Source organism: Triturus cristatus, chromosome 12 (assembly GCF_964204655.1).
Source record: "Triturus cristatus chromosome 12, aTriCri1.1, whole genome shotgun sequence".
Classification (NCBI taxonomy): Eukaryota; Metazoa; Chordata; class Amphibia; order Caudata; family Salamandridae; genus Triturus; species Triturus cristatus.
Window position 1 is genome coordinate 112,205,922 of NC_140595.1, and position 26,358 is coordinate 112,232,279.

A 26,358-nucleotide genomic window follows, 5' to 3' on the forward strand; every position below is an offset into this window, starting at 1 on the left:
AAATGAGGGTTGAGTGGCATTGGCAGTTATCCTGTGGGGCAGTCTGTAGACTTAATGGGGCCTAAAAATCAGTAAGTGGGTGCATCTTTACTTACACCAATGTCCATCGTGCCTTCTTAGACACCTAAGCCAAATTGTGTTTCTAAGGTTGTATTACCTGCTATAAGGGATGACTCTTTTCGCTCTGAAGAATAATGTAATATTGCAAGTGTGATGTGCATGTGCCGAGCCAAACCCCTTCTACACTGAGCAAGGGGGACAGGACAAAGATGGTAGTGCAGTGAATGTGATACTCAAAGACATAGGGGAAGCAGGAGGTACAGGGACTTCTCACCAATGTGTGATGAATGAGGTGGAACCTGCCATTGAGTGTAATATGTACATTTCTATTTTGCAATGGAATTTTTCCATTTTAGTGATTGACGACCTAGACAAATGAGCCTTATGTACATGATACTGACCCTGATATAGGGGATCTTGGAATGAGATTGCTTTTCTCCCACTTTGCGGAGGCTTTTAGGAATTTGATAGATGATGTGCCAGAAACCATCCTCTGCACCTGCAATTTCAAGGACGGTGCCATGTAAGAATACGCTAATGATGGGTGATAGATTTTACTCCAAAATAAAACTGATTTTCTAGTGGTACAGGTTGCCACCTCCAGGTAAAGGCCTAATGTCTTTTCAAATTTGCCACCGACTAGAGTCCAAATAATAGAATCAATGAGAAAAGTGTTTTTGCATTTTGGTCTCTGTCTTTGAGATGGCGTTATTACTGCCAGCTAGATGGCAAGATGTAACTGTCATTTGTGGCAGCTGGTATAGGGAGCTGAGGATCACACATTTCCCGCACGAATATTTAGCGTATATTGCATGTCCATGTAATCCAGCAAGATTTAAGGTATTTCATTTTTTTTAATATAGTATACACTGTTGGAAAGTAAACAATGGGTAACCAAGTCACCAAAGATACATGGACGACTCTGGTTACTTATTTGTGTTAAAAAAAATCTTGTAATAAATGTCATAAACTTAAGCATATACACTATATATATTATAATTATTTGTGAAAAAGAGAGTGTACATCTTTCACAATATGACCTAAAAGAATAAACATGACAAATCCATGTAGCATTGTTAACTCTTAGAAATTCAGACATCTCCGGGAGTTTATACTGTGTAAAAAAACATGATGTACAGGCGCAGGGTTTGCTTCAGGTGGTGATAGATGGTTCAAATGTACAAACATGTAATACAATATAGCTTGAATCACTTGATTTCATTCCTCCGCTACGGTTACTTCTTTGTCAATGAAGCAACACTCTTTGGTTAATTTGCGTGTTTACTCTGGTCGTGCTGTTCGATGAGTCAAATTGCCTGACAACAATGTGGATCCCAAGTTGGAGATGATTAAGTAGACCACACACACACACACACACACACACACACACACACACACACTAAAAGACGAGTCTGGCTTTCTGCAGATCAGAAACTCTTTTATTGTGTACCGTGGTATAGATCGGAGCTTTCAAACATGGAAAGACCTAAGTTTGGTACTGGTCAATCTTTGAGGAAGCAGCTCTAACGGAAGAATCCTACCAAGGACAGAGAGGATACTAAACAAAGAACAGAAGCTCAGGCCTTAACTGCAGCAATATCTGTGGACCAGAGAAATTTGCTTTGATACTCGCCTCACAGCCTATCTTGCTCAGAGAAGCAGATTAATCTGCTTTTTTTTGCAGTGGCCAGGACCAACCAGACTAGTCTCCCATTTAGGACTTTTTCTAGAAATAATTGCTCTCAGGGACCAAATCCAATGACCAAAAACATACAGACTCCAGCTTTAAGAGACTTCACAAATGCTTTTAAAACATAGATAAAGTGCCAGATGAAGAATGTAATAAGGAGTTTTACTCAAAGAAGCTTCATCTTCCTAAATCAAAAGTGATGACATCAAGGCCCACTCTAGATCCGTGGTCTCTAAAAAGTACATATGAAAAGAGAAATTTTAGATACACATTGTGTTGCAAGTTCTGGTCGCATCTGATCTGCATCAGGAACCTTTTGTATTTAATGTTTTTTAGTTCACAGAAAATATCTCCATTTCAAGGTGAAAGACATTCCAGTTAAAAGTTCTGCCATTGGCCCCATGTCTGAAGATTGTATGTTACCAAAAGTGTATGCCATGCAAGGTACTTGACTGCAGTTAACAGGTAGTGCAGATATTTCCTTACTTGGGTAACTAACTCCTAAAGGGTGTCTTGAGGAAGGGATATTAAATGCAGCACAACCTATTCCATTGCTACACAAGCTTAGCTTTTCCTAGAACTTTCAAAATAAAATTTACACCAGCAAGAAGATTCAATTAACCAGAGCAGAAATGGACACGAAGAGGGTATCTTTCATGGAAGGATTATTTCTATACACCCACCGAACTTGTTTGTGGTAGCAGAAGGGTGACTTACAGATGACTTCTTAACGAAGACCATTTTTATTGATGAGTTTGTTTCGAAGACATTTTTGCTGAAATAAACCGTGAAGAAAAAAATGGATGATGTTGAAAAAAATCTATGATGGTGGCTGTTGGATGGTCAATTGAATGGTCAGTGTTTAGCCACTTGGACTGTAAAATTCAAGCTGAAATCGATGAAATCTGGATTTGTTTATTTGGAAGACCTAGTCGCCACCAGAGCAACTTGTCGGTACTCTGAGCACATGAGGTTGGGTCTGTTCTCTGTTACCTTTTTTTCTCTTTGAATGTAAGGCAGGTAGGTATTGCTATTGACAGACTGTACTACTGCAGTGAACTTTGTAAACGAGTGCAGGGCAATGGGCTCATCAAAGATGTTCAAGGAACAAAGATGTTCAATTTCCATGAACATCCGTGTTCGGGTCTCGATTTGGCACAAGAAAGTGTTTTTCAAAGTAGATGCTGTTGACACGATTCAGACCTCTTCAATAGCATGGATACAATGGTATTGCAGGTTGATATAAAAAAAACATGATTTCTTTTACATACAACCTGGGACTAGTGACTTTAGAAATAGCATCCACCATATTTTCTGCAACAGGAAATGTAATGTCTATCAATTGAACAGTTTTAGAGAATGTCCATTAGAACTCATGTGCCAGGTGAATGTGTTAATCAGAATTACAAGCCACAGAATGAGTAATTCCTGTGCTGTTGCTTTATCAATTTAATTTTCTGTGCCTGAAGTACATTTTCAAGAACAAAAGGGAATAAAGTAAGACTAAATCAATAATAATAACAATAGGCCCTCAAAAGACCAATTTTCTTTCAAAAGATTTTTTTCAAGCCTCAGCAGAGGACTTTATTTAATAAACACTTTTTAAATCACATATAAAACATTTCATATATACAAGCAATCTTTTCTTTCTTACATTCGCAGTGCAAAGTGATCCCCAGTGAAAAAACCATAACCTTTTGTATTGTGACCAAACAGAGAAAAGCAAAAATATACACGGTTATTGGAAAAAATATAAGGACAGTGGCGGTGGCTGTGGCGGTATCATTCTTGCTCGCGCGAGAATGATACCGCCACAGCCACAGCCACAGCCACAGCCGGAGTACGGAATTAATACGTACCAAATCAACTAAGGAGCGAGCGCTGATGCTTCGTTTTTCGTCAGTGTCCTCATTAAAAGAGCAAGATCAGTTCTTCTCCCCGAAATCAAAATTAAGATTAGTTTGGAAGTAGGAGTCAACAATATCCTAAGAAGTCTAACTAAAGTCTAATTATCCTACAACTTTCCCAATACATTGAATGTATGGCCTGACTCCCATTCTTGGACACACAAAAAAACCCTCCAAGTTTGGATATAAATTCTTCATCCGCGACATCCTTTTGCATACTGGATCCTATATGGACGAATGTATGTGTCATACCGTCCCCAGAAATACAGTCCTGATGAGACCCGGTATTTAAAAGTGGGTCGAAACGCCGTCGACAACAAAAATAAGAGACAGCCTTGACTGAATCACTGTATATTGTATATAAACTGTCCTTATATTTTTTCCAATAACCGTGTATATTTTTGCTTTTCTCTGTTTGGTCACAATACAAAAGGTTATGGTTTTTTCACTGGGGATCACTTTGCACTGCGAATGTAAGAAAGAAAAGATTGCTTGTATATATGAAATGTTTTATATGTGATTTAAAAAGTGTTTATTAAATAAAGTCCTCTGCTGAGGCTTGAAAAAAATCTTTTGAAAGAAAATTGGTCTTTTGAGGGCCTATTGTTATTATTATTGATTTAGTCTTACTTTATTCCCTTTTGTTCATGGCTTACATATGTGAGATTGATTCATAAGCAACCATTGTCGTTGTATGAAATAGATTAACAATTTCAAATGAGTTCCTTGTGAATGTTGTTTGCAGTACTTTGTACTTACCCGGTTCACAGGGACATAAGGGTTGCTCTTGTGTTTTATAATATTGAAGTACATTTTCATCAGTTACCGCACTGAACCGTAAGCTACTGTGGCTCTGCAGGCTACTATACCACTGAGTGCCTACTCTTCACAAAATATCATATGTCTCACAGACATTGCTCTGGTCGTATAAGGTGTATAACATGCTACCTTAAAAAGTCTAGTCGCTGAATACTTCTTGATCACTTACTGTCTCAATCTCTTTGTTCCCCAGCAGCTCGCACTCTCTCTCTCAATTTCTGTCTTCCCCTCTTTCCTCATCCTCCCATCTTTCTTCCCTCCGTCCACAGCCCCTTTTAGGTAAATGCCTCTCACCCCACACTTTCGTTTTGTGTCACTCACTGTATCAGTGTCTGTTACTTAGTATTTGTCTATCTCCCTCTCTCACATGCTCTCCCCCTCTCACTTCACTGACACACTCGTTCTCGCTCCAACACATTTGTACTCACTATCAAGCTTGCTCTCTGTCAGCATAACTGACTTTCTTTTGCTCTGCAACTCGCTCTATCATGTGCACTCACTATCACCTGCTGAGAAAAGATCAGAAATAAGAATTTAAACTTGGTCAAGATAGGTTTTGCAGGAACATAAAACAATGGTGTTGGTGTATTTGAATCTTTTGATAGGTGTAGATTTCAAAGCTTTTACTGCTGCTGTGTCAAACTTCAAAGCCAGGCATTCAGACCTAAGCTGTGAAAAAAGTGGCATTTTCTTTTTAAAGGACAGTACTTGGTAAGCTGTTATGCTTGGATGTTGGTTCAGTCCCAAGCAGAAGTGAAAAGGGAAAAATACAAAGTGGTCAATGTGCCCAGTCAGCTGAACGAGAAGCCTTATGAAGTATTTACATGCCAAGAATGCTAAAAACATTGGGTGCTGCCAGTTTGTGCTGATGACAGAAATTGATAACAAAATACATGAGAATACTCTTTTTGCCCCTAAACAAGGCTACATTTGGACCGCTACTTTTATGTAGAAATGCCCTGTGGTCATCGGGCTGTGATAAAGTTACAACAGGTACCAGGTAAAGGAGGAAGAGGCAGTGGTTGGATGGAGACTGAAAGAGCATAGGAGGCAGGTTTATCCTGCATCTTGCTTTACTGCTCTGTGGGATCAACGTTTTGTGGTTGCTCAGATGATAGTTCCAGCTTTTAAACTCGTATACAGCTGAGTAGTGAAATATCCTGACTCAAAATGTCTTCTGGGTTACCTTCAGCCATGATAGTGAGCTATGGAGCTTATTGTTTTTTCCAATCTGTTTTACAAAGAGAAAGTGATTGAGAGTTGATCTGCCCTTCCTTCCAAGCGGCTGACAGAGTTCCATCTCAGGCAGTCTGTTCAGGTGCCAGCTTTCTTTCTGGACTGTTCCCATGGAGAGCATGGTCAAGACTGATTTGCATATGGCTGGGTCTAAACTGGCATGGCGTGGCATACAAAAAACTATGGATTTAAACCAGATCTGTGACTCGTTCATTCAGCATTCCATCATTCAACTGTTCTTTCTATCATCATGAAAAGTGAAGGAGAGGCTGCTTAGGCTACATTCTTGATGTGCTCTCTGCTGCTAGTTTACCAGGCCTGGTGAATAGAGGATCAACAGACAGGTTTTGTTTCCTGTTGAGGTGCTACAGAGAACCAGCTATAACTAATCAGATTGTTTTGCGATGGATAGCGCCATCCTTTAGAGAGTACTATGATGCAGGCACCACTACTCTGCCTGTAGGAATAGTTGCATACTTCACGAGGTACAGAGTGACCACTGCAGCCTTCTAAGGTGGAATACCTTTGGTGGAGATCTGGAAGGTGGACACCTGGTCTACACTTTCTACTTTGGCAAAACATCTTTGCTGAAGCTTCGTTTACAATATTGATGTCTAGTAGCACATTTTCCGTGGTCCTGTTGCATTTTTGCTTATCTGTGTCCCCCAAGACTCCGCCAACTCCCGTTCCAATCTGTTTGAGTATAGCTGGGCTTTCTGTCATAAATACAACATATGTAGGGAGAATAGTATCAATTAACCGGTAAATGAAGGTGTGCCTAAGCTAAGGGGAGGTTGGTTCAATTATGTTCCATCTGCAGATTCTGTATCATTCACTCACCTCCTGCACAGACCTTCTCATGCCTTTTGGGTTGAAAAATTCACAAAACAGAAGTGTTTTTGCCAGGGCGTGCCCTTTATATACTTTAGTATTGCTATATCCAGTCCTCTTCAAGTAATGCTTGTGTGAGATTTGTTAAATAGGTAGCAGGACCCTGCATGGTGCCAGTGTTTTAATGAAATTGGCATTGCCATCCATACAGCTCCGGTACTTCAAAGATAAACAGCCTACAGTGGAATCATGATGTAAGTCCGGAGCTGCAGCAGCATTAAAAAAAAATTCCAGCTGTCCATCGCTATGGTTGGGATATTTGAAGGATCCTGCAGACGGAAGCATTCTATCTGTCAGAACCAATGCAATAGAGGTTACATATCTTTTTCGTTACAACTAGCTACAGAACGTGTGGTTAGTGTTTTCAAATAGCGGTGGAGCATGCATCTGTGTTGCTCCTATAGACCAAACAAACTGACATGTTACTCCTAGGGGATGGACAGAGAGATGCCTGCTCCTCATAGGAGCAAGTGTGAGGGCAAGGAGTCTGTTGATGATTCCCTGTCCCCTAACTGCGGCTTTGCAAGAGTCCTTGTGGATTTCTGGAAGCCTGAACACAGCAAGGTGATCCAACTTACACAGAGTATAAAGGGGATTTAGTACAGAACTAAACCACAACCCTCTAGGAGTGTGAGAAACCCTAGGTGACCCATTATTGGCCATTCTACCACGGTAATGCCTGCGGACAGAGAGGGGTAGATCATTTGTTGAACAGAAATAAGGGATCCAAAGAGCGGACAGAATTGGAAGTAGCTTAGGCATGTAGGGATGTCACTGAATGAACACAGCATAACCTGTTACCTAACATTACAGCCCCTTGTCATTCACATACTTTCTGTGGAATAGGACACATTACTCCGCACGCATTTACAACGCGTGCCATTACCCCGTATTTTTTTACTCTGCAAAATCTTTTACAACGCAATTTACTATTCTAACTCCAGCGGTGCGTTGCTTTGGGATTGTGTTGTTATGGTTTGCCGTGTAAAGTCCTGGTTGTAAAAGATTTTGCAGAGTAAAAAATACGGGGTAATGGCACACGTTGTAACGCATTCGTCATAAAGGATGTTTATCTTTTCTGTGGTGAGCATTAGGATCTTGTGTCCTAACATCCAAATTTTGTTTGTATACAGCAGAACACAAAGCAATGGTTCACTGTGGTTTTGGTGACCTAAATGCCATTTAAGTGTCTCGGGTGGAGAACACAGTCAGGATAGTCTGGCCTACAATTCGGTGAGATATACACAGAAACCACTTCTATTGCCATGCCATCCTGCCTGCCGCAGGTTGAACTCTTGCTAACTGAATGATGAACCGAGTAGCAAGATCCTAGCCAAAAATAGAAGCTGTTTCTAGGTAAACTTCACGAATTACGTAGACAACAGCCTGATAACTTCATTGTTCTGCAGCTATCTTTCCCCTGCTCCCGAATATTATCTTCACTTGTGGCAATTAATGATTTCTGCTCTTTGGGAATTTTTAGGTCATTGAAAGTTCTTACCTTTTCCTCACGGTTTAAACACATTGGCCCCCAAAGTCAGGAAGTCCTTGCACTTTCTCCTAGGCATTTACGCGACTCAGTAGGGAGTATGGTTTGTAGAGTTCTCCTTGTAGCTGTACATGAGTTATTTATGGTTGGGCAAGAACATTTGTGATGTCTTGTGTGCAATCTAATGATCTCTTTCTATCCCCCTCTTTAGATGTAGTGAGCTGCCTCTGCCATGACGGACGAGACCCCTCCACAGCTTGTGGACTACTTTGTGGTAGCCGGCTTGACCAGCTCCTCAAAACCCTTGGAAGAGGAGAGTCTTCGGTTGGCTAGGCCTATTGACCCCATCACTGATGTGGCAGTCATTGTACGCTCACTGGCTGAGGAAGTGCCTCAGGGCTTCACCTGCATTGAGGCCACTCCCTCTGGATATCCAGCAGACCTCAATTCCAGCATCCTAAACAACCCCCAGATGTTCATCTGCTACAAGCGTGGTCGAGACAAGCCTCCGATCCTTGAGCTGGGGTAGGTAACCAGAAGACCAGGTTCAGTCTCGATAGTAGACTTTGTTCACCGACAAACAAGTCATGTTCATTTTCACTTCCTATTATAGATCAACGTATCAATCAAAAAAATGAGATAAACGGCTCTGAAATGTAGTTGTCGCTGTTTATTAACTTGTGGCAGATATATTGAATAATTCTTTAAAGGGATGATGATTCATTAAAAGCTTTTCTTTGTTATATTTGATTTCTAAATGATAAACATGTGCTGGCATGATTATGGAGATTTTTTACAACCATAGTTTGAATCCAAAATGAAAGGAATGTAAATGTTTTCACATTGAAATGTGAGTTGATTGAAAATGATCACATTGCAGCCGTTCTTGTACTGCTTTCTCTCAGTAGCGATTGTCTTGCTTTTCCTTGGGCTTGGATGTTCACTGCAGTGCCCATGAGCAAGGTGAGCATATTTTGGGATGCAAAATAAGTTTCTGCTATGTTTGGAAGTTTCTTGAATATTCAGGGCAACAGTCTCAAGAATGCTTAACATTTTCAGCCCAAAAAAGCGCAGCCACTGTCATAAATGTGACTTTTGTAGACCGTTGATTTGAAGATCTTCAGTAATTGCACTGGGCAGTATGTGCTGGCACATCTGACAATTTCGTTCAGATACTTATGGTAATTGGTGCGCCAGTCGTAGCATTCGCAGTTGACTCCTGTGGCTCACTTGAGAAAGAAAAGGCCAGTCAGTCAAAACTTCTTTATTACGCAATGTTTCCAAAGCATATAAAGTACACAGAATAAACATTAAACACAGTTTGTATACAAATCTAGAACATAAATAAAACCAGATAAAAAAACGTTAAAATGCCAATCGGCCCAATGTCATAATCAAGAACATTATAAAGTGCCTAGTACCAATTGACATTTTGGATAAGTCGCTTTCCATCAGACCGCAAGACCTCCCAAAGAGGACCTCCTCATAAATAGATACTGTATAATTATTGATAAAATCACATTTCATCAGCCCACAAGGCTCCCAGTCTGAAAGAGCTCCCCTGTATTTCCAAGAAGACCAAAGAAATGAGGCTGTCACAAAGCATACTAATGGGTCACTACGTTTCCTAAGAAAAAATAAAGGGCTGGGCGGCATTGTTTAAAATGATATTTTCTTAAGAGGGAGAATATATCTCAACCTTTGCATTTTGTAAAAACTGTAGAAAAACAGTTCTGAAAGAATAGCCAATTTTGAGAATCGTGAGGTAAAATGTGAATACGTAAATTGCATTTATTACATTGCTTTGCGATAATGGAGCAGAAAATGTATTTTTCATCAATGTTCTTTGCCTTCAGAGATTACTTAGGGCTGACAGAGCTAAAAGGTGCTATTAGTTCTTGAGACTTTTATTTTTGCTGTTCCACTTGAAAGATGGGCGTGGTTATTTGTTAAGAACACTCATTAGGCCTCAGAGAGGGGGCAGTATGTTGGAACTGTAACAAAGAAAAAGGGGACCTAGCACGCCTCATCCTGTATTGCCCAGCTCTTTAAACATTATGGGGTGAAATCTTTAGGTTCTTAAATAATATGTTTGACTGCACTCTAACAAAATAATTCTCCAATATCACCACGGGATTTATGAGCACGGAGTTGAAGTCAATAGATGACGGGGACCTATTGGACTTACTACTGACAGCAGCTGTAAAGATGGTCCTTATAAACTGGAAAGATACCACAAAGACATTGTACAAAGGATGGTTCAATTGGATCACGCACCTTATAGGAGCAGACAACATGACACTACAGAACTCACCCTGGAAACCGGCCTACAGAAGGATTTGGAGGTCCCTGGACACGTTCCTAGACTTTTTTGAGCCCCCTTGAAAACGAGGCAGGGCGGGGAGACACTGCCTGACACCCCAGTGAAGCGCCATCCTCACAAGAATGTAATCGGGTCCTAATGGTCCCAGCCAATGTCAGATGTAATGTATAAGAAATATAATTCTCAAGTGCCTGTCCTCTTTCTCTTCTTTCACTCCTTGCTTTCATCCTCCTTTCTACTTTTCTGTCCTTCTTGACTGTTATGACTGGTAGGGAATGCATAGATTTATATAGACTAAAAGCCAGGGGACGAATCGTTGCAAACCCTGTAACAGAATTGCTAATGTGTTCTTGTACTGTATAAAATTTAATAAAACATGTTGAAATAAAACAATTAAAAAAAATACTGTCAAAGGCAGTCGCATAGTAATCTGCAGCCAATTTGATTTGATGCTCTGGCTGGATTAAAAAAATTCGGCCTTTTTAAGCTCTTGCTTATCAGTATTTTGGGGTAAAAGCAATGCTTAATTTGAGCCGGTGGTTTCCGGTACTCGGCACCGACACTTAATTGTCAGCACCGGCACTTATGACAGCTGCCATGTGGTGGCGCTGTTTGTATAATTTAGAGATGGGCAGGCCGTTAATTATTTATTAATTCAATATGCATTAAAAATAACTAATACCTGCAGCTCAAGCTATTCCCGTAGCTTTGGGAGCATGGAATAGTCTGAATTGTCACACTTGTAGCAGGGTACTGGTTAGTAGTTGTGTAGGTACTGTTATTGGCAACGCTGGCAGTGGCAATGGGTGGTGCAAGCTGCAGTGGCCTCCTGACTAAAGCCTTGGCACTTATTTCTTCACAAATTAGGCACTGGGTCGAAGGTACAAAGTGACTCTGCAGCACTGTGGGGAATCCCCTTGTAGGAGGTCTTTGAGTTGAGCTCTGCCTGCCTGAGTGCCTCTAATCTTTCAGTGTGAGGTTTGCATACAACTCAGTCATCCCTATTATCCCATCTTATACATTCCATCAAAAAATACATGTTTTTATGTAATAAATATTGTGTAAAAAGCATAGAGAGATTGTTCGTAGAAAATAAAAACAGATCTTTAAAAAACAAAAAAGTTAATAAACAGACTGCATAGTAAAAAAAGCATAGAGAGCGAGCCAAAAGTCTGGGTGATTTCCAGTTGGGAGAGGTAACTATAAAAATGATCATGAAAAAGTTCCACTATGTGTATTTAGTGCAGCTTGTGTTTGTGATGGGTCACAAAGTTGTGTAAACATGCATTAATGGAACCTTTGTCTGTAGAATGTATGTTTAGTTTAAAGATTTGATGTAGATGCTGTGGATGTGATCTTGCATTGTATGCAGTGTAACACGTTCCATTCGTTATATAGTAAAATTCTCTACATCTTTGCCCTTCTCTCTGGGTCTGTTTAGGTGGGTTTTCATGCACCAACATTATACATTCCTGCTTTTAAAAACACCTCGAAACAAATGCAGGGACATGCTCAGAAAATTGGCGTTCCCTTTTTTCATTCAAATTGTTGTTACTTTGTACTTTTTAGGGTTGGGTTGTGACAATACAACTGTCAAATAGACCAATTACTTACAATGTACTGGGAGTGGGCTTAGGACCGCCCTCTTTCAATCATTGGCTTTCTTCACCCAGCCTCTTTCAAGCATTGGCTTGAGACTGTATCAGTCACGAAAAGGCTTGCCTGGTGGAGTATTTATGGCTTACCAAATCTATTGGCTGTTAGAGTGTGTCCTTATGCCTCCAATCAAGTGCTTGTATTAAACTGCATTAGGGATTACCCTACAACTTTAGTCTGCTCTGCTCCTGCTGCCTCCCAGGTGTAGTTCTTGCACTAATTTGCTAACTGCAGACGTTAGGACATTAAATCCAGACCTTTTAGCTTTCACAGTGCATTTACAATGCTGCTGACACTATACATGTAATTTGTATTTTAGAGGTAATCTTTACAATTCTGCTCCTTGCTCTAGCCAGAAAGCACCAATTTCAAGAAGGGGGTTCATGCTCTTCCTGTGTGACGGAATGGCCCCAAAATTCAAACAATTTGTCTTTTGGCCAGCCAAAGTGGATTTCCAACATGAACCAGTTGGCAAGGGATGCTAAACACACTATCTCTTTCGAAATAAGGACCGATGAAGGTCCGATAAGGATGTCATTCTTGCAACCAACTGGAAGGTGTGAACTCCACCAACCGTAAATCACACTATCTGAATTTCTTTCATGAGTTGTGGGAGTGCTTACAAAGTATAGTGGACACGTGACCCTCATATTGCAATCTGCTTGTTGCAATCAGCAGTATAGTGTAATAAGTTATTTTGAGAAGTCTGCCCCATGAAATCTTGGAGGATGTGTGTAATTCTCTGGGTCCTTACTGGCAGGTACTGGTGACTCATCAAGAAATTGCACAAGAGTTTAACGCTGGCTTCAGTAACTCCGGACATCTGGTTGGAAATTTCAAATTACTGCAAACACCCATCATTAGGGACTGTACATTTTATGAGTTGTGTTGAACTGTTTTGTGGAAGTTCATTGAAATCTACATTCATACTGGTAATACACTGATGAGTAGTTGGTGATGAGTGCGAGCATCCTTGGAAATGAGCATATACATAATACGTAAAACAAATTCCTGGAGCTCCAAAGCTTCCTTTTGATGGATTGCCTTGTGCTCTACAAACACCACTATAAAATGTTTCTATTTTTTATTTTATTTTTATCGGTAGTAGAAAGTTCTTGTATAGTAGTGATAACTAGTGACGCAATAGTAAGATTCAACGCCACTCCCGACAACTGTCCCTAGTTGGCATACTACACACATTAGTCCCCGACTCCAGCCCAGTACCAAGAAGTAGATTTTATTTCCTGCCTACACTTTATCCATTCTCCACCGTTCATGCAGCACAGTCATAGTTGGTCAGTCTGCATAGTGTGGGGGCTCTTGCGTGTAGAAGATTGACTGATTCTTTTTTTTTCAATATACTTTTATTATATTTAGCGGCAATTGTAAACATTGGCATGACTCTAAAAACAACATTGCACTTGAACCACATTCAACCACCCGGTGCTTCCCACATAAGATTGACTGATTCTTTTTTTTTTTTAAAGATTTTTTTATTATTTTGAAAAACATATTGGTCACAAGTACATCAGCATTTAGTACAGATTCACATAAATGTTTACCACAGAACATATTGATTGAGTGATGCTTAACTGCATTCGTTTTACTACCAAGGACACACCTCACTTGTCTAAATTAAAGACAAAGGGTTTTTTGTCCCTCTGGAAAAAAGCTAGAGATTTAAAGATGTAAAATCACGGTTTTGGAGGCGAGAACACTTAGGTGTTGCCCTGTGTGGATAATCTAAGGGTGACAATATAGAAAAGAGCAGAGGGAGTGACGGTGTTAAAGGTATGAGGCAGTAATAGAGACAAACGTCCTAAGAGTAACATAGAAGTGGCTACCGGACCAGGATTAGAGGCCCTCAAGTAGTCACTAAATTGATACTCTATAAATGCAAATAGTAGGCAGACAACTGCAGCAGGATTTGTAGAAATGGTGGATACTGGGCTGGGCAAATTGAACGGTATTCACAAGCATGTGACCACTGAAAAGGGTCTAGAAGGCTTCGGGAGACGTGTAACAAGAAGTACTTTTTTACTTACATGGGGTTCTAATTAACTGCGGTACCTCGACTCTCCTACTCCCGCGTTTGCTCTCAAAACCTCTGAAGAACTGTGCATTTTTCTTTACCGACCACGGAGCCCTAGTAACATGGCCGATGCCCAGTGGAGCTGCCTAGTCAGCTATAGCGGAGATTGGCTGTGGATCACCTCCTCGGCCGTCACCTACCAGGCTAGACATTGGGCATAGTTTCCTCGTCTCTCCGCTGTGTCTCCTTCCTCCCTCAACTTTCCGACTAATTCTCTGATGATCTTCCGATGGTGGAGCAAGATGATGATCCGGGTCATCTTAGCGGCTCGACCGATTCTCTTCCGCTGGACTGCTCCCTGCATCGTCTGACTGTCCTTTACCGCTAGTCAACCCCCCTTTGTCTCTTCCACCCCTCTCATCTTGTACAACCACCGTGACACTGGATGTGGTGATCGCTGGTCCCCAGCTTGTTGGTTTGACTCTCTTTGACTTTTTGGTTCCCCTGAAGTTTTTTCCCCTTTGCCAGTCTGTCTGATCCGATCGGCATTTCAACCCCTTTTTAGGTCTCTCCTGACCCAGAGCATGCGCTGGTCTGGCGAGACATTTAGTAGATGGGTTTAGAAAGTGCTACCCACATTTTTGTACTGGCGACAAGCTACAGTGCACAATAGCGTGCACGCGCACAGCTGCTCCCCGCATTCCCCCCTCCCTTCTCGCCCAGCCATCTGCCTTTCCTGCGCCAGCCTTCAGCACCATACCCCTCCCCCCGCTGCTGCGCGCGCATCCCTAGTGTGCGTCATCGTGATCGTGATCACTTTCGCTTTTACAGTGATCGCGATCGCAATGAGGGATTGTCAGTGTGTAAGGGGTATTACATCTTCGTTCTACTACTCTGTCTGCCTTTCGATAACTCAGATTGACTTCTTGTTTTCCCATCTCATTGCCCGTCTCCCTACCTTGTCTCTATGCTCTTACAGTCCCCGGTCTGCCTGCCACTATCCTTCTCTCTCCTCTTCTCCTCTTTCATGTCTGCCTCTTTCTCTGCGGTCTTTGGCTCTTCCTGTCTATCGTCTCCCTTTCATGTCCATTTGTCTCTCTCCCTGTCTCTGTCGCTCTCCCATTGTCTCTTTTCATGACTTGGTTGCCTGGTGTGGATTTCTCCTTAACGTGCTCTATTCACAATGGTTTTTTTTTCACCTGTAAATAAGAGTGACTGTTGCTGCCCCTTCACTGCCCACCCAAACAGGCTGCATGTGCCCTGCTCAGGGGCTGGCACTGACCAGTGAATGGAGCATTCTTCGGGTGATTTATAATGTAATGCAGCTTACTACAACTGGTGAACACCAGAAACCACTTATGTACTCTGGGAGTGGACTTGCAGAGATTGTGAACATGCACTTTTGTAGAATGCCTTCCTTACATTGCAGTAGTTTCACCATATAGGCAGTTTAACCCTATGCCTGTGTGTTTGAGTATATGATTGTGTGTTGTCACAATTGTGCATATGTGTGTGCATGTTTCTGTGTGCGCCTTTGTGCACGCAATTGTATTTGTGTGGGTATGTGTGTCTGTGTATATGTTTGTGTGCGTGTCTGTATATTTTTAAGATGCTGGTGTGTGTTTGTGCACTTGTCTGTGTGTAAAAGTGTCTGTATATATGTAGGTATGTGTGTTTGTATATCTTTGTCTTTCTGGTGTGTGTTTGTTGCTGCATGTGTGCTTGTTTGGTGTGTTTGTGCACACCTCTGTGTCTTTGTGTGTATGTATGTGTGTTTGTGTGTCTGTATGTGACTCACTACAGCTACAGATCATCTGCACTGACGTCATGGGCTTTGGCAGCAGACGGGGGCCCTGGCCCCTTCTGCCCATCTCTGGCTGCACTCCAAAGCATGTCACCAGCTTCACCCCTGCTGCCCTTGTGCTCTTGTGTAAACTCATTGACATGGCGTGCCTCCACCATGTCTGCTGGGAGAGTGGCCCACCCATTCATTCTCTTTTGGGTGAATAAATATTCCCCATCACCCCACCATCCCACTCCAGTCTCTGACTTCTTTTTATAGGGAGCTCTCTTTCACTAAAAGATGCAGCTTTGTGCACTCTCTTCTGTTGTGTTCAAGATGTTGAATGTCCGTTGAGAAGCGTCTTGAAGTCTGACGTGCTGGCGCTGCGTTTCTCTAATGAGCTGGACTTTGAGGCCTTATATGCTCACATGAATGTACGACGTTATTCCGCCGACTTTTTCCCCGCTTGGAATCACAACGCGGTCGTTACAACGACCGCGTTGTGATTCCGCATACCATTACTCCGCAAGTCGGAACAACGACTTGCGGAGGTGGGGCGCTGGATGTTGGAATAGTATAATTTACTATTCCAACTCCAGTGTGTGCGGACACTAGGGAAGGTGTTGGATTTTAAATCTAACACCTCCCACCCCCCCTCCGCAAGTCGTTCTTCCGACTTGCGGAGAAATGGTATGCGGAATCACAACGCGGTCGTTGTAACAACCGCGTTGTGATTCCAAGCGGGGAAAAAGTTGCGGGGTAAACGTTGTTTACCCTTTACATATGTGTAGGTATGCCAGACTAGTCTCTCTGCTCCTATGTCTGCCTGATGCAACAACACTGCTCAGGTGAGCACCAGCCCTGTCTTTGATTTTGTGCTACACATTGTACCCCTGCACTTAAGGCACTTCTCGACCAAAGCGAAAGTTAAATACACATACTCTTCCTGTGTGACTTGATTGTGCCAACTGCATCCCATCAGGGCTTCCTCTCTCCTCCACAATTTAACACCCAAAATCGGCAATAAGCAACTTATAGATGGCTAGGCAACCTTTGTGAATGGCGCTCGGGTGCGCAGGAACCAGAGTCGCCATATTTTTCATACCTTTTGATCCGTTTGAGCTACAATGTTTTTTTTAATCTACAGATTATGCAGCAGATGATGGATTGTGTGACAAAATCAGATCTATAAGTTCAGACTACCAGTTGTACAAAAAAAAGCACTTTAAATAAGTACTTCTCAATGCAGTGCTATAATGTGCCTATTAGTGTCAAAGCTTCTGTGTTAAAGAAATGCACTTTTTTGAATTTTGTAAGACACGTTATCATATTTTCATTAAACAGCACTGAAGCCCATCCTTGGGTGTGTGTGGCCGTTTACCAGTGGCACGTGAAGCAACAGTAGATGTTGCAGCACCCAGGATAACGTGCTGCATGGCTAAATACTTATAAGGTCCCAAAAGCAAGCCATATTGGCTATGCCAATGCTTGTTTACTTTTTCCCCTCTACCTTCAATTCCCCATAGGATGTGTGTCCATTTTATGCTATGTTCTAGAAACTCATGATGTAATCTTTGTAACTCGCTAATCCTCCTGTAAAGTGCTCCGATACCTCCGGGTCTAGCCAGCGCTATATCAAACTCTGCAAATAAATAAGTAGGTGACCAATGGTAACTGAGTTGGATCAAAAATATACAGTCAGGAACAGCGGTATTGCCATCCGCAAGCAGCAGTGTGACTAGGGCAGCACCAATCCGTGCTTTAGGGAGATCTCCACTCTTTTACTTTACTGAAATATAGGGCTTACTTTAGAGGGTTCTGTCTGAGAAGAGTAACCCTGTCTGCCCTTCTAGCCTGCAGAAGCTTCAGAAGTGGTAGTTAACAATTAAAACATTTCTACCCTGCACTGAAACTGCTTGTATGTTCTGTCCTCAGATTTGCAGGGATATCATACTTTATATGTAAACTGTTGTGGTTAAGACACCAACTCCAGTGTGGCAATGCTGCCCTGGGTGCTATTTTGTCTTCTTCATGGCAAGATGTATTGCTACACTGGCGACCACTGTAGTTTAAATGGTAAAGGACTTAATTTCATATTTCACTATACTAATTCACCACTAATCCTTAGCGGGTTCTGGAGTAGTGTGCTACTCACCGGAAAAGCGATTCGACACCTCGTCGGGCGTAGTAAGCGCTATATAAACGCACACTTTGTTAAAGTACGCTGGGGTTCCCAAGGCCAGCTCACTGACCCAATAGCAATCAACAGGGGGGTACGACAGGGCTGTGTCCTGGCTCCCACTCTTTTCTCCCTATCTGTGAATGGTGTAGTCCAGTATCTCTCACAGGTTCCAGTGGATGCTCTACTCGTAGGGGGAGATAAAGTGGCAACTCTGTTATTTGCTGATGATACTTTGTTAGTATCAAAAACGCCAATTGGGCTCCAACTGCTTTTGAATTGTTTTAAAACCTTTTGTCACCTATGGGGTTTAGAAGTTAGTACCTTAAAGACAAAGCTTCTCCTTCTCAATCCACATTAGTCATTTAAAGATAAATTTACAATAGGAGGGGTCCGAGAGGGTGAATACTTTTGACTACTTGGGAATTACCATCGCCGATGATATGTCATAGAAAACCCATGTAGTGAAGCAGACGCTTAAGCACAGACAAATTGTTGGGGCCTTGCTCAAGGAACATCGCACCTCCTTTACTAAACCAGTGGCAGCCCCAATTCAGATCTATGAGGCTAAAGCTGTGGGCTCTGCGCTCTATGGAGCGAAATTATGGGGCTTTGAAAGGATGGGTGCTTTACTGGACCAAGTTCCTGAGATCCTTGTCTCTCTTCCGCAGAGCAGGCCACTACATCCGTTAAGACTTGACATGAGTAGAGCCACTATTGCAGAAAAGGCCAAACTTCGTCCCTTACTATTCTGGCTGCGCATTAGGTCCCCCCGGAGTTGTCCTCGTATGCCACAACCCTAGACGAAGTGGTCGTACTCGACCGTTCCAGGAAGATTGACTGAATTTGCAATTTGAAAACCTCTCTAAGAGCATTAGGTTTAGAGGGCCATTGTGATACGAAGGATAAATTGCTGCCCCTTAGCAAAGACGCACTAAAGAAACGTTACTGGGATTGGGTAGTCCAGGGCTCAGTTACCAGCGCCTCATGGGGACGCTTAACCTTGGATTTTCTTAATTTTTAAATGACTGGATCCTATGAAAAATACTTTGAAATCATCACCATTCCACTGGACTGGAAACTCTATATGCAGTTCCATTTTGGATCACGCACTTTAAACTCGTACACTATCTCCTGGAGGCAGACATCCATTTCTTCTCAGTATTGCCCCAGGTGCACATCGACTATAGAGTCCATCGCCCACGTGTTCTTTGTTTCCCTAAGTACTCTTGTCCAAGACGCAAATGGTTGTAAGCAATCTGTAGGCTGCTGGGTACGCGCCGCCATGTTGAGGCACTTTGTGTTTTAAGAGAGGAGCCCAGCCCAGCGATCGTTTGCACCGTTGCCAAGTACTTGGGTCACATGTGGGCAATAAGAAGGCATCTGTTAAAAGTGTGAAACCTTTATATAGACAATCTTTTTTTTTTTTTTTTTCTTTTTTTAAGATGCTTTATCCATACTGTTTTAGATTATTTTCGTGCCACTGTCCTAGGTCCTTTGTGTAACCTTTACTATCTCCGAGTGTGTAAAAAGCATAGAAACCAGCCAGTATTGCGGGTCTTGTAGCCCGAGTGGTTTAGGCAATGGCTTTTCAAGCCATGGTTCTAGCCTCACACCGGAGCCCACCTAAACACTTGAATTTTTAGATTGTGTCCCTATGGATATTTTTATTCCTTGTTTTAGCTTATTGTTTTTAACTTTTAATTGGTTGCCAATGCATTAATGTTTAATGTACTTTATTGTATCTTATACACTCCTCCATTTGGTGCTCGGTGCATTGGTTCAGTTTTAAAATTGTTTATACGTTGTTCTCTGCACTTGCACTTTTATGGTCTAAGACTGAAATAAAGTTGAATGATGATGATTCTTAAGTGCGTTTGTAAGTCGTACTACCCAGGACACACCTCACTTGTCTAAATTAAAGACAAAGGTTTTTTTGTCTCTCTGGAAAAAAGCTAGAGATCTAGGGCCATACGTATCAAGCCTTTTTCCCGTTTGCAAACTAGCAGATTCTCAGAATCGGGCCGATTGCGAATTGGTAAAAGCCTTTTGCGATGTATCATACCAAAAGGCCATTGCAAAATAGAGAATTGCAAAATTTGCGATTCTCTATTTTTCGAATGCAATTAAGGAATTGCAAATTGCGATTCATTAAATGCAATTCTGGAAGCACCAGAAATTTGCAATTTGGCCTTAAGTATTTGCAAATTACCACCAACTTCACGTTGGTGGTAATTTGCGATTTTCTTTAAAAAAAGCAATTTTTTGATTTTTTTAAAGTGCCATATGTCGCACATACATGCCCTTAGGGCATGTGTGTGCGTAAATTGTGCACACATGCATATTTCAGGGGTGCAACAGGGTGTCCTTTTGGCACCCTTGCAACCTTGAAATTGCATTCTCAATTTGCGATTCTGTAATTGGTAATCGCAAATAAGGAATGTCTTCCCATTCATTCCTATGGGCCTCCTAGCCCATACTAATGAATAGGAAGGTATTCCTTATTTGCGAATCTCAATTTGCGAATCTCAATTTGCGATTCGCAAATAAGGAATATGTAGGATTCGCAAAATTTTTAGCAAATTGTACATACATTGCATTTTGCGATTCGCTAAAAATCGTAATTTGAGAATCTCAAAACTCTTTTATGACACATATGGCCCTTAAAGATGTAAAATCATGGTCTTGGAGGTGAGAACACTTAGGGTTTGCCCTGTGTGGATAATCTAAGGGTGACCATATAGAACTGAGCAGAGGGAGTGACGGTGTTAAAGGTATGAGGCAGTAATAGAGACAAACTTCCTAAGAGTAACATGGAAGTGGCTACCGGACCAGGATTAGAGGCCCTCAAGTGGTCACTAAATTGATACTTGATGAATGCAAATAGTAGGCGGACAACTAGCTGTGATTCAAAGAGCAGTATTTGCATAACTGCAGCAGGATTTCTAGAAATGATGGATACTGGGCTGGGCAAATTGAACAGCATTCACAAGCATGCAACCACTGAAAAGGGTCCAGAAGGCATCGGGAGACGTGTAACTAGAAGTAGGAAACCAATGGTAACTGAGTTGGATCAAAAATATACAGTCAGGAACACCGGTATTGACATCAGAAAGCAGCAGTGTGACCAGGGCAGCACCAATCAGTGCTTTAGGGAGCTCTCCACACTTTTATTTGACTGAAATATAGGGCTTTCTTTAGAGGATTCTGTCTGAGAAGAGTAATCCTGTCTGTCCTGCTAGCCTACAGAAGCTTCAGAGGAGATAGTTTACATTAAAAACATTTCTACCCTGCACAGAAACTGCTTGTATGTTCTGTCCTCAGATTTGCAGGGATATCATACTTTATATGTAAACTGTTGTGACTAAGACACCAACTCCAGTGTGGCAATGCTGCCCTGGGTGCTATTTTGTCTTTTTGTGTTATGTTCAGGATCATGGCAAGTTGTATTGGTACACTGGGGACTACTGTAGTATAAATGGTAAAGGACTTAATTTCATATTTCACTATACTAATTCACCACTAATACTATATGGGTTCTGGAGAAGTGTTTTACTCACCCAAAAAGCATTTTGACACCTTGTCAGGGGTAGTAAGCGCTATATAAATGCAAATACAATAAAAAATATACATGGCCTCCCAAGTAAGTGCTAACTAACACAACAAGGATCTTAAAAGTCTTACAAACGTATGGTCCTCAAAGAGCATTTTTGCTCAATAGGTGCCTACCTATAGTGCAGTGATGGAAATATGTGCTATCCCTGACCCTTATGTAGTTGGTCACAGTAGGACACCAGTTTTGAGTTCTTGTGTGCCGCCTTTTACAAACTCAAAATCTCCTCCACGAATGTATGTCACTGATTTGTCACGGTTTTTAGGATACTATCTCGTCCACATTGGGCATTCCAGCTGTCCCGAACAGTCACACCTGAGTGTCTGAATGGCTACCTCACTGTTATATCATTCATAAGTTTACCTTTTGCAATTTCAGCATTCACTCTGAAGGAAAGGAGCGACCGAAGGCTGGATTCAAGGTCATCGATGCTACACCATACAGCCATTCTGCCAACCTGAACTCTGGGGGTCCTGGGCATCAGCGGATGTTTCTGATGTACAAGCGGGCTCCAGAATCTCAGGGCTTGAACACACTGGGGGTGACAGACCTCTGCATTATCATGCCCAGCAAAGGGGAGAGCACACCACACACTTTCTGCAGAGTAGCTAAAAATCTCAACAGTGGCATGGTGAGGATTTTAAGAGCATTTACTTGTGTTTGGGAAAGGGTTTTTTCTGCTTCAACGTTTGTGTGCTCAACACCAGTGGCATAAACACTAAATACCTTTCTTCCCAGGATTTGAGACAGCTTCTACTCGATACATCTGACCTGAACCAGAGATTGGCTGAGCAGTTAACATAAACGAGGACAAGCTAAATCTCGAACCTACAGGCAGGGCAGGCAGCTCTAGGAACTATTTGATTAATGGCTGAAATGGGAGCTTGGTTGAAACAGTGAGCCAGTACGGCAGCTGACTGAAATCCAGACGTGTTGCATTGACTGACTGACATATTAGTGATAGTGATTGGCTGGTATCTAAACTGCTTTGGCAGCTCCTTAAATCAATAAACCTTGCCAGTGGCTGCCCAAACCGTCGCAATGATAGAGAATGGCTGCATGCCTGGCTTCCCTGGCGCATGTGCTAATGTCACGCTGAAGCTCAGAGCTCTGCAGGCAACTGGCTGAACCACTAAAATATGCATAGAACTGGATTCACTCCTGACTTGTGAAGAAAAGGGACAGTCCCCTAGCAACTGACTGAACCTTTACTAATGATAGAAACTGGCTGTACCCCGGCTCAGCCTATGATCTTTTATTTTAAAATTATTAATTTGCATTTATCATCATGTACAAACAAGGGCCAAGTGTAAGCAAATGACAATATGAGAATCGTTAGGTTAGGTCTTTATACATGGCCTCAAGGCAACATCGCTAACAGTTTGAAAGAAAGAGAAAAAAGACCAATGACATCAATCAGTGACAAATAGACTTTGGAAGGTATCCATAAGGTGGTCATACTCTACTTCCCTGTGGCGTCACCAACGAGATGAGACTGATCCAGTCCCTGTGATATTTCCCTATAGGGGTATATAAGTGGTATTGGCATCCATTCTTCCCAGCGCTGATAATTTGAACTTGTCTGCTATGCCTGACCGAGGCAGAACGGGCACACACTGGGTAGTCGACATGCAAGGGGGGTTTAATCCAGAATATCTTGGCCGTCCTGGCTGGAAGAGTTGGCTTGCGGGTGATTCACTGGGGCCTTCCTTAGCCTTTAAGTAATTACGTAGGGGTTCCCAGATATCTTTAGGGTGGGATTTGGGTGGGATCATGTCCCAGTAGTGAGATAGTTGATCGCAGCAGTACGTGGCATCAAGGAGCCAGTTCCGCTCCCTAGGGGTGCAGCGACCGCCCCACACAATAGCCACTGCGTTTCGCTAGGATCAAGAGTAGGGCCACCAGTTTACGTCTTGTGGGAGGCACCTCTTTCACATAGCCTAGGAGACCCACCAACAGCGTATCCGTAATGTGGAACCCCGTCAAGGTTTGAATGGCCCGGAACACTGCAGACCAATATCTCAGCAATTCTGGACACGTCCATTCTAAGTGAAGGAAATCTGCTCCTGTGGCTCCACATCTGGGGCAACTCTCTGTGACAGCCCAATTCTATGAAGTTACCTGGGGGTATGATAGAGGCGGTGCAAAAAATTAAAGTGTATTAACCTGTGTCTGTAGTTGGGAGAGAGGCCGTCCAGTTGATTGCAGCCGAATTCCCAGTGTGCGTCTGTAAAGTCCAGGCCCATGTCTAACTCCCAGTGCCTCTTAGCTCAAAGTTCTATCTTGGGCATATGTTGTTGGACACCTGTGTATAATCGTGTGACTAGTTTCTTGGCAGAGGATGTCGATTATCTGTTCTAGCAAGGGCAAGGTTGGGGGCTGGGCTGAAAAGGCGGGGTTGTTCTCACAACACATGGCTCTAATTTGGTAATACAATAATGTCTCTGACGCATTCCCCGGGCCTGGGTCAGTGAGGGGGATTGTCTGAATAAACCCCTCCTCGGAATAGACATCTGAGAATTTACTAAAGTGCAGTCGTTGCCACCTCTCCAAAAAATTGGCGCCCACAGAGGTGCACATCATTGGGTTATTGAGGAGTGGGATAGATGGGGCGTATATAGTTGAGAGGCCTAGTTTACTCCTAATTCCTTCCCTGGCCCATCTAACACATTCTGCAGTGTTGATTTCACTGTGCGGAGCGTTATAGGGATCGTAGAGGGCTGTGTTTAGACGTAGTGGGGATGCACGGTCCTGCTCAATTGCCACATGCGGTTGAGATGGAGTGGGGTGTATCAAGAAATGTAAAAATTCAGCTTGAGCGCATTTGGCATACAGCTCCAAATCAGGTGCACCAAGTCCACCTCATGCCAAGGGCAGGGCCAGAACCTCCCTGATATTCTGGGATGTTTGCCAGCCCAGACCAGAGAGATTAGGTTAGACCGAAATCGTTCAAAGAATATACCAGTGAGTGGCAATGGGGTATTCTGAAATAGGTAAAGAAACTTTGGTAGGATGACCATCTTGGTGATAGCAATGCGCCCTGTAAGAGACAGAGGAAGTTTAGACCAGATTGGTATCCAGCTCTCGAGCCAGGCTATAGTACACCGTAGTTCGCAGACCATAGGTCTTGGATGTCACGACTCACCCAGATGCCCAAGTAGCGCACTGGGCCAGTGACCCAGCCCAAGGGATAATTTTAGTGGAAGGGGGAGGTGTTATCCGCGAGAGAGAGTATCACAGATTTATTCCAGTTGATGTTAATGCTGGATAGTCCCCCGAACCAAATCATTTCCAGAATAATTGGGGCAAGGTTTTCGTGTGGATTGCATAGCAGCCTAGGATCTTTGTATGCGACTCAATAATTCCCTGACCTGTGCAGACAGTGGTTTGAACCCCGTAACTGCATAGGCAATGGGTTTGAGCCACAACTTATACATACAGATGTCAGAATCCTGCTCCACACAGGCAACAAGCTGGCAGTTGGCTGAACCCTAGACATACACAACAAGCTGTGTGTTGTTTTACCAGAGAAGGTTCTATCTGCAGTTCTTTTTTTTTTTACTTGATATTTTTAAAGAGTGGAAACCCAGACTTGTATTATGGGCTGACTAAACCCCTGATCATGCACCAGAGACATTCTAAAAGAATATCCACTGCGATAGGGATTGACAGAACCCCCAGTTGAACAGGGATTGGGTATATTTATGTTCTATGTAGTTAGGACTGATTGAGCAGATACTTTCAGTAGACAAAGGCTGAACTCCAGGTAAGCGCTGTTAATTGTTCGTTCTCTGTCATGCACCTTCGACTGACTGAACCCTTGCCCTGCGACTCCCAGAACCCTTGACGAGTGGCCGAAACTGGCTGAAATACCAATTGCGCCCTAGACTGGTCAACCCCTAAACGTGCACTATGGAAGGGCTGGACCTCTGAACTGCATATTTCAACCTGCATTTGTGATTGGCCAAGTCACTGATTCCAACTGGAGATTAGTCGAGCTGGCAACCCTGTTTTTAGGGACTGGTCAAAGCATTTAACTTGCGCCAACAAATCTTCAGTCAGGCCTCACTGAAGTGTTCTGCTTAGTGCCAGCCCTCGAAACCTGTTGGTGTGCCTGATGAATCGACTGCAATCTATGTTTACTTCTCTTATTTCCTTCTCCAAACAGCCTGTAAGACTTGTCTCCACATCATTTTCTCTTACAGTTTGGCAATGCTCTGTACCTGTGCTATAAAAAAGCCATGGCCAAGGCGCACACCCTGGTGTATGAAGCAGGTGAGTTCATTACTCTTCTTTTTTATACTGATTGTTTTGTATAGAAAAAAATTAATCTGACAACAATTATTATGATTTCCGTTCACACAGAGCAGGCATGCTAGGTAGGAGGATACAATTTTGGTGGAGCATCATGTGCATGTGTCCTCTCTAAAACCATTGAGTGGGAATTTTGCCTAAATTGATGGAAACTGATTGATACAATTGATTGTCTGAATATAAGCACTTGGTTCCAGTCAACATTGGAGCTCCAGAAAGGCTGGACTTTTTTTGTTTTCGAATGCATAATTCGTGCTCATGTTCTAAAGAAGAATCTCGCAAGGCTTGCCTTCTTCCAGTCACATTCCTCACTTCATTTTGCTTCTTCCCAGTTTGATCAAAAAATTGCAGTGATTACTACTTTCA

The 26,358-nt window shown here is 42.5% G+C and overlaps 1 protein-coding gene across 5 annotated transcripts in view; it reads left to right on the plus strand.

The window, feature by feature from the left end:
- DENND4B (DENN domain containing 4B) overlaps positions 1–26,358 on the plus strand; it is a 246,040-nt gene that overhangs the window by 78,431 nt on the left and 141,251 nt on the right. For all 5 annotated transcript variants that reach the window (XM_085638871.1, XM_085638875.1, XM_085638874.1 and 2 more), the window contains exons 2-4: positions 8,304–8,617; positions 22,057–22,309; positions 25,884–25,953. In XM_085638871.1, the coding sequence (XP_085494997.1) occupies positions 8,325–8,617; positions 22,057–22,309; positions 25,884–25,953 (616 nt within the window). In that variant the 5' untranslated portion in view covers positions 8,304–8,324. The remainder of the gene's footprint in view (positions 1–8,303; positions 8,618–22,056; positions 22,310–25,883; positions 25,954–26,358) is intronic.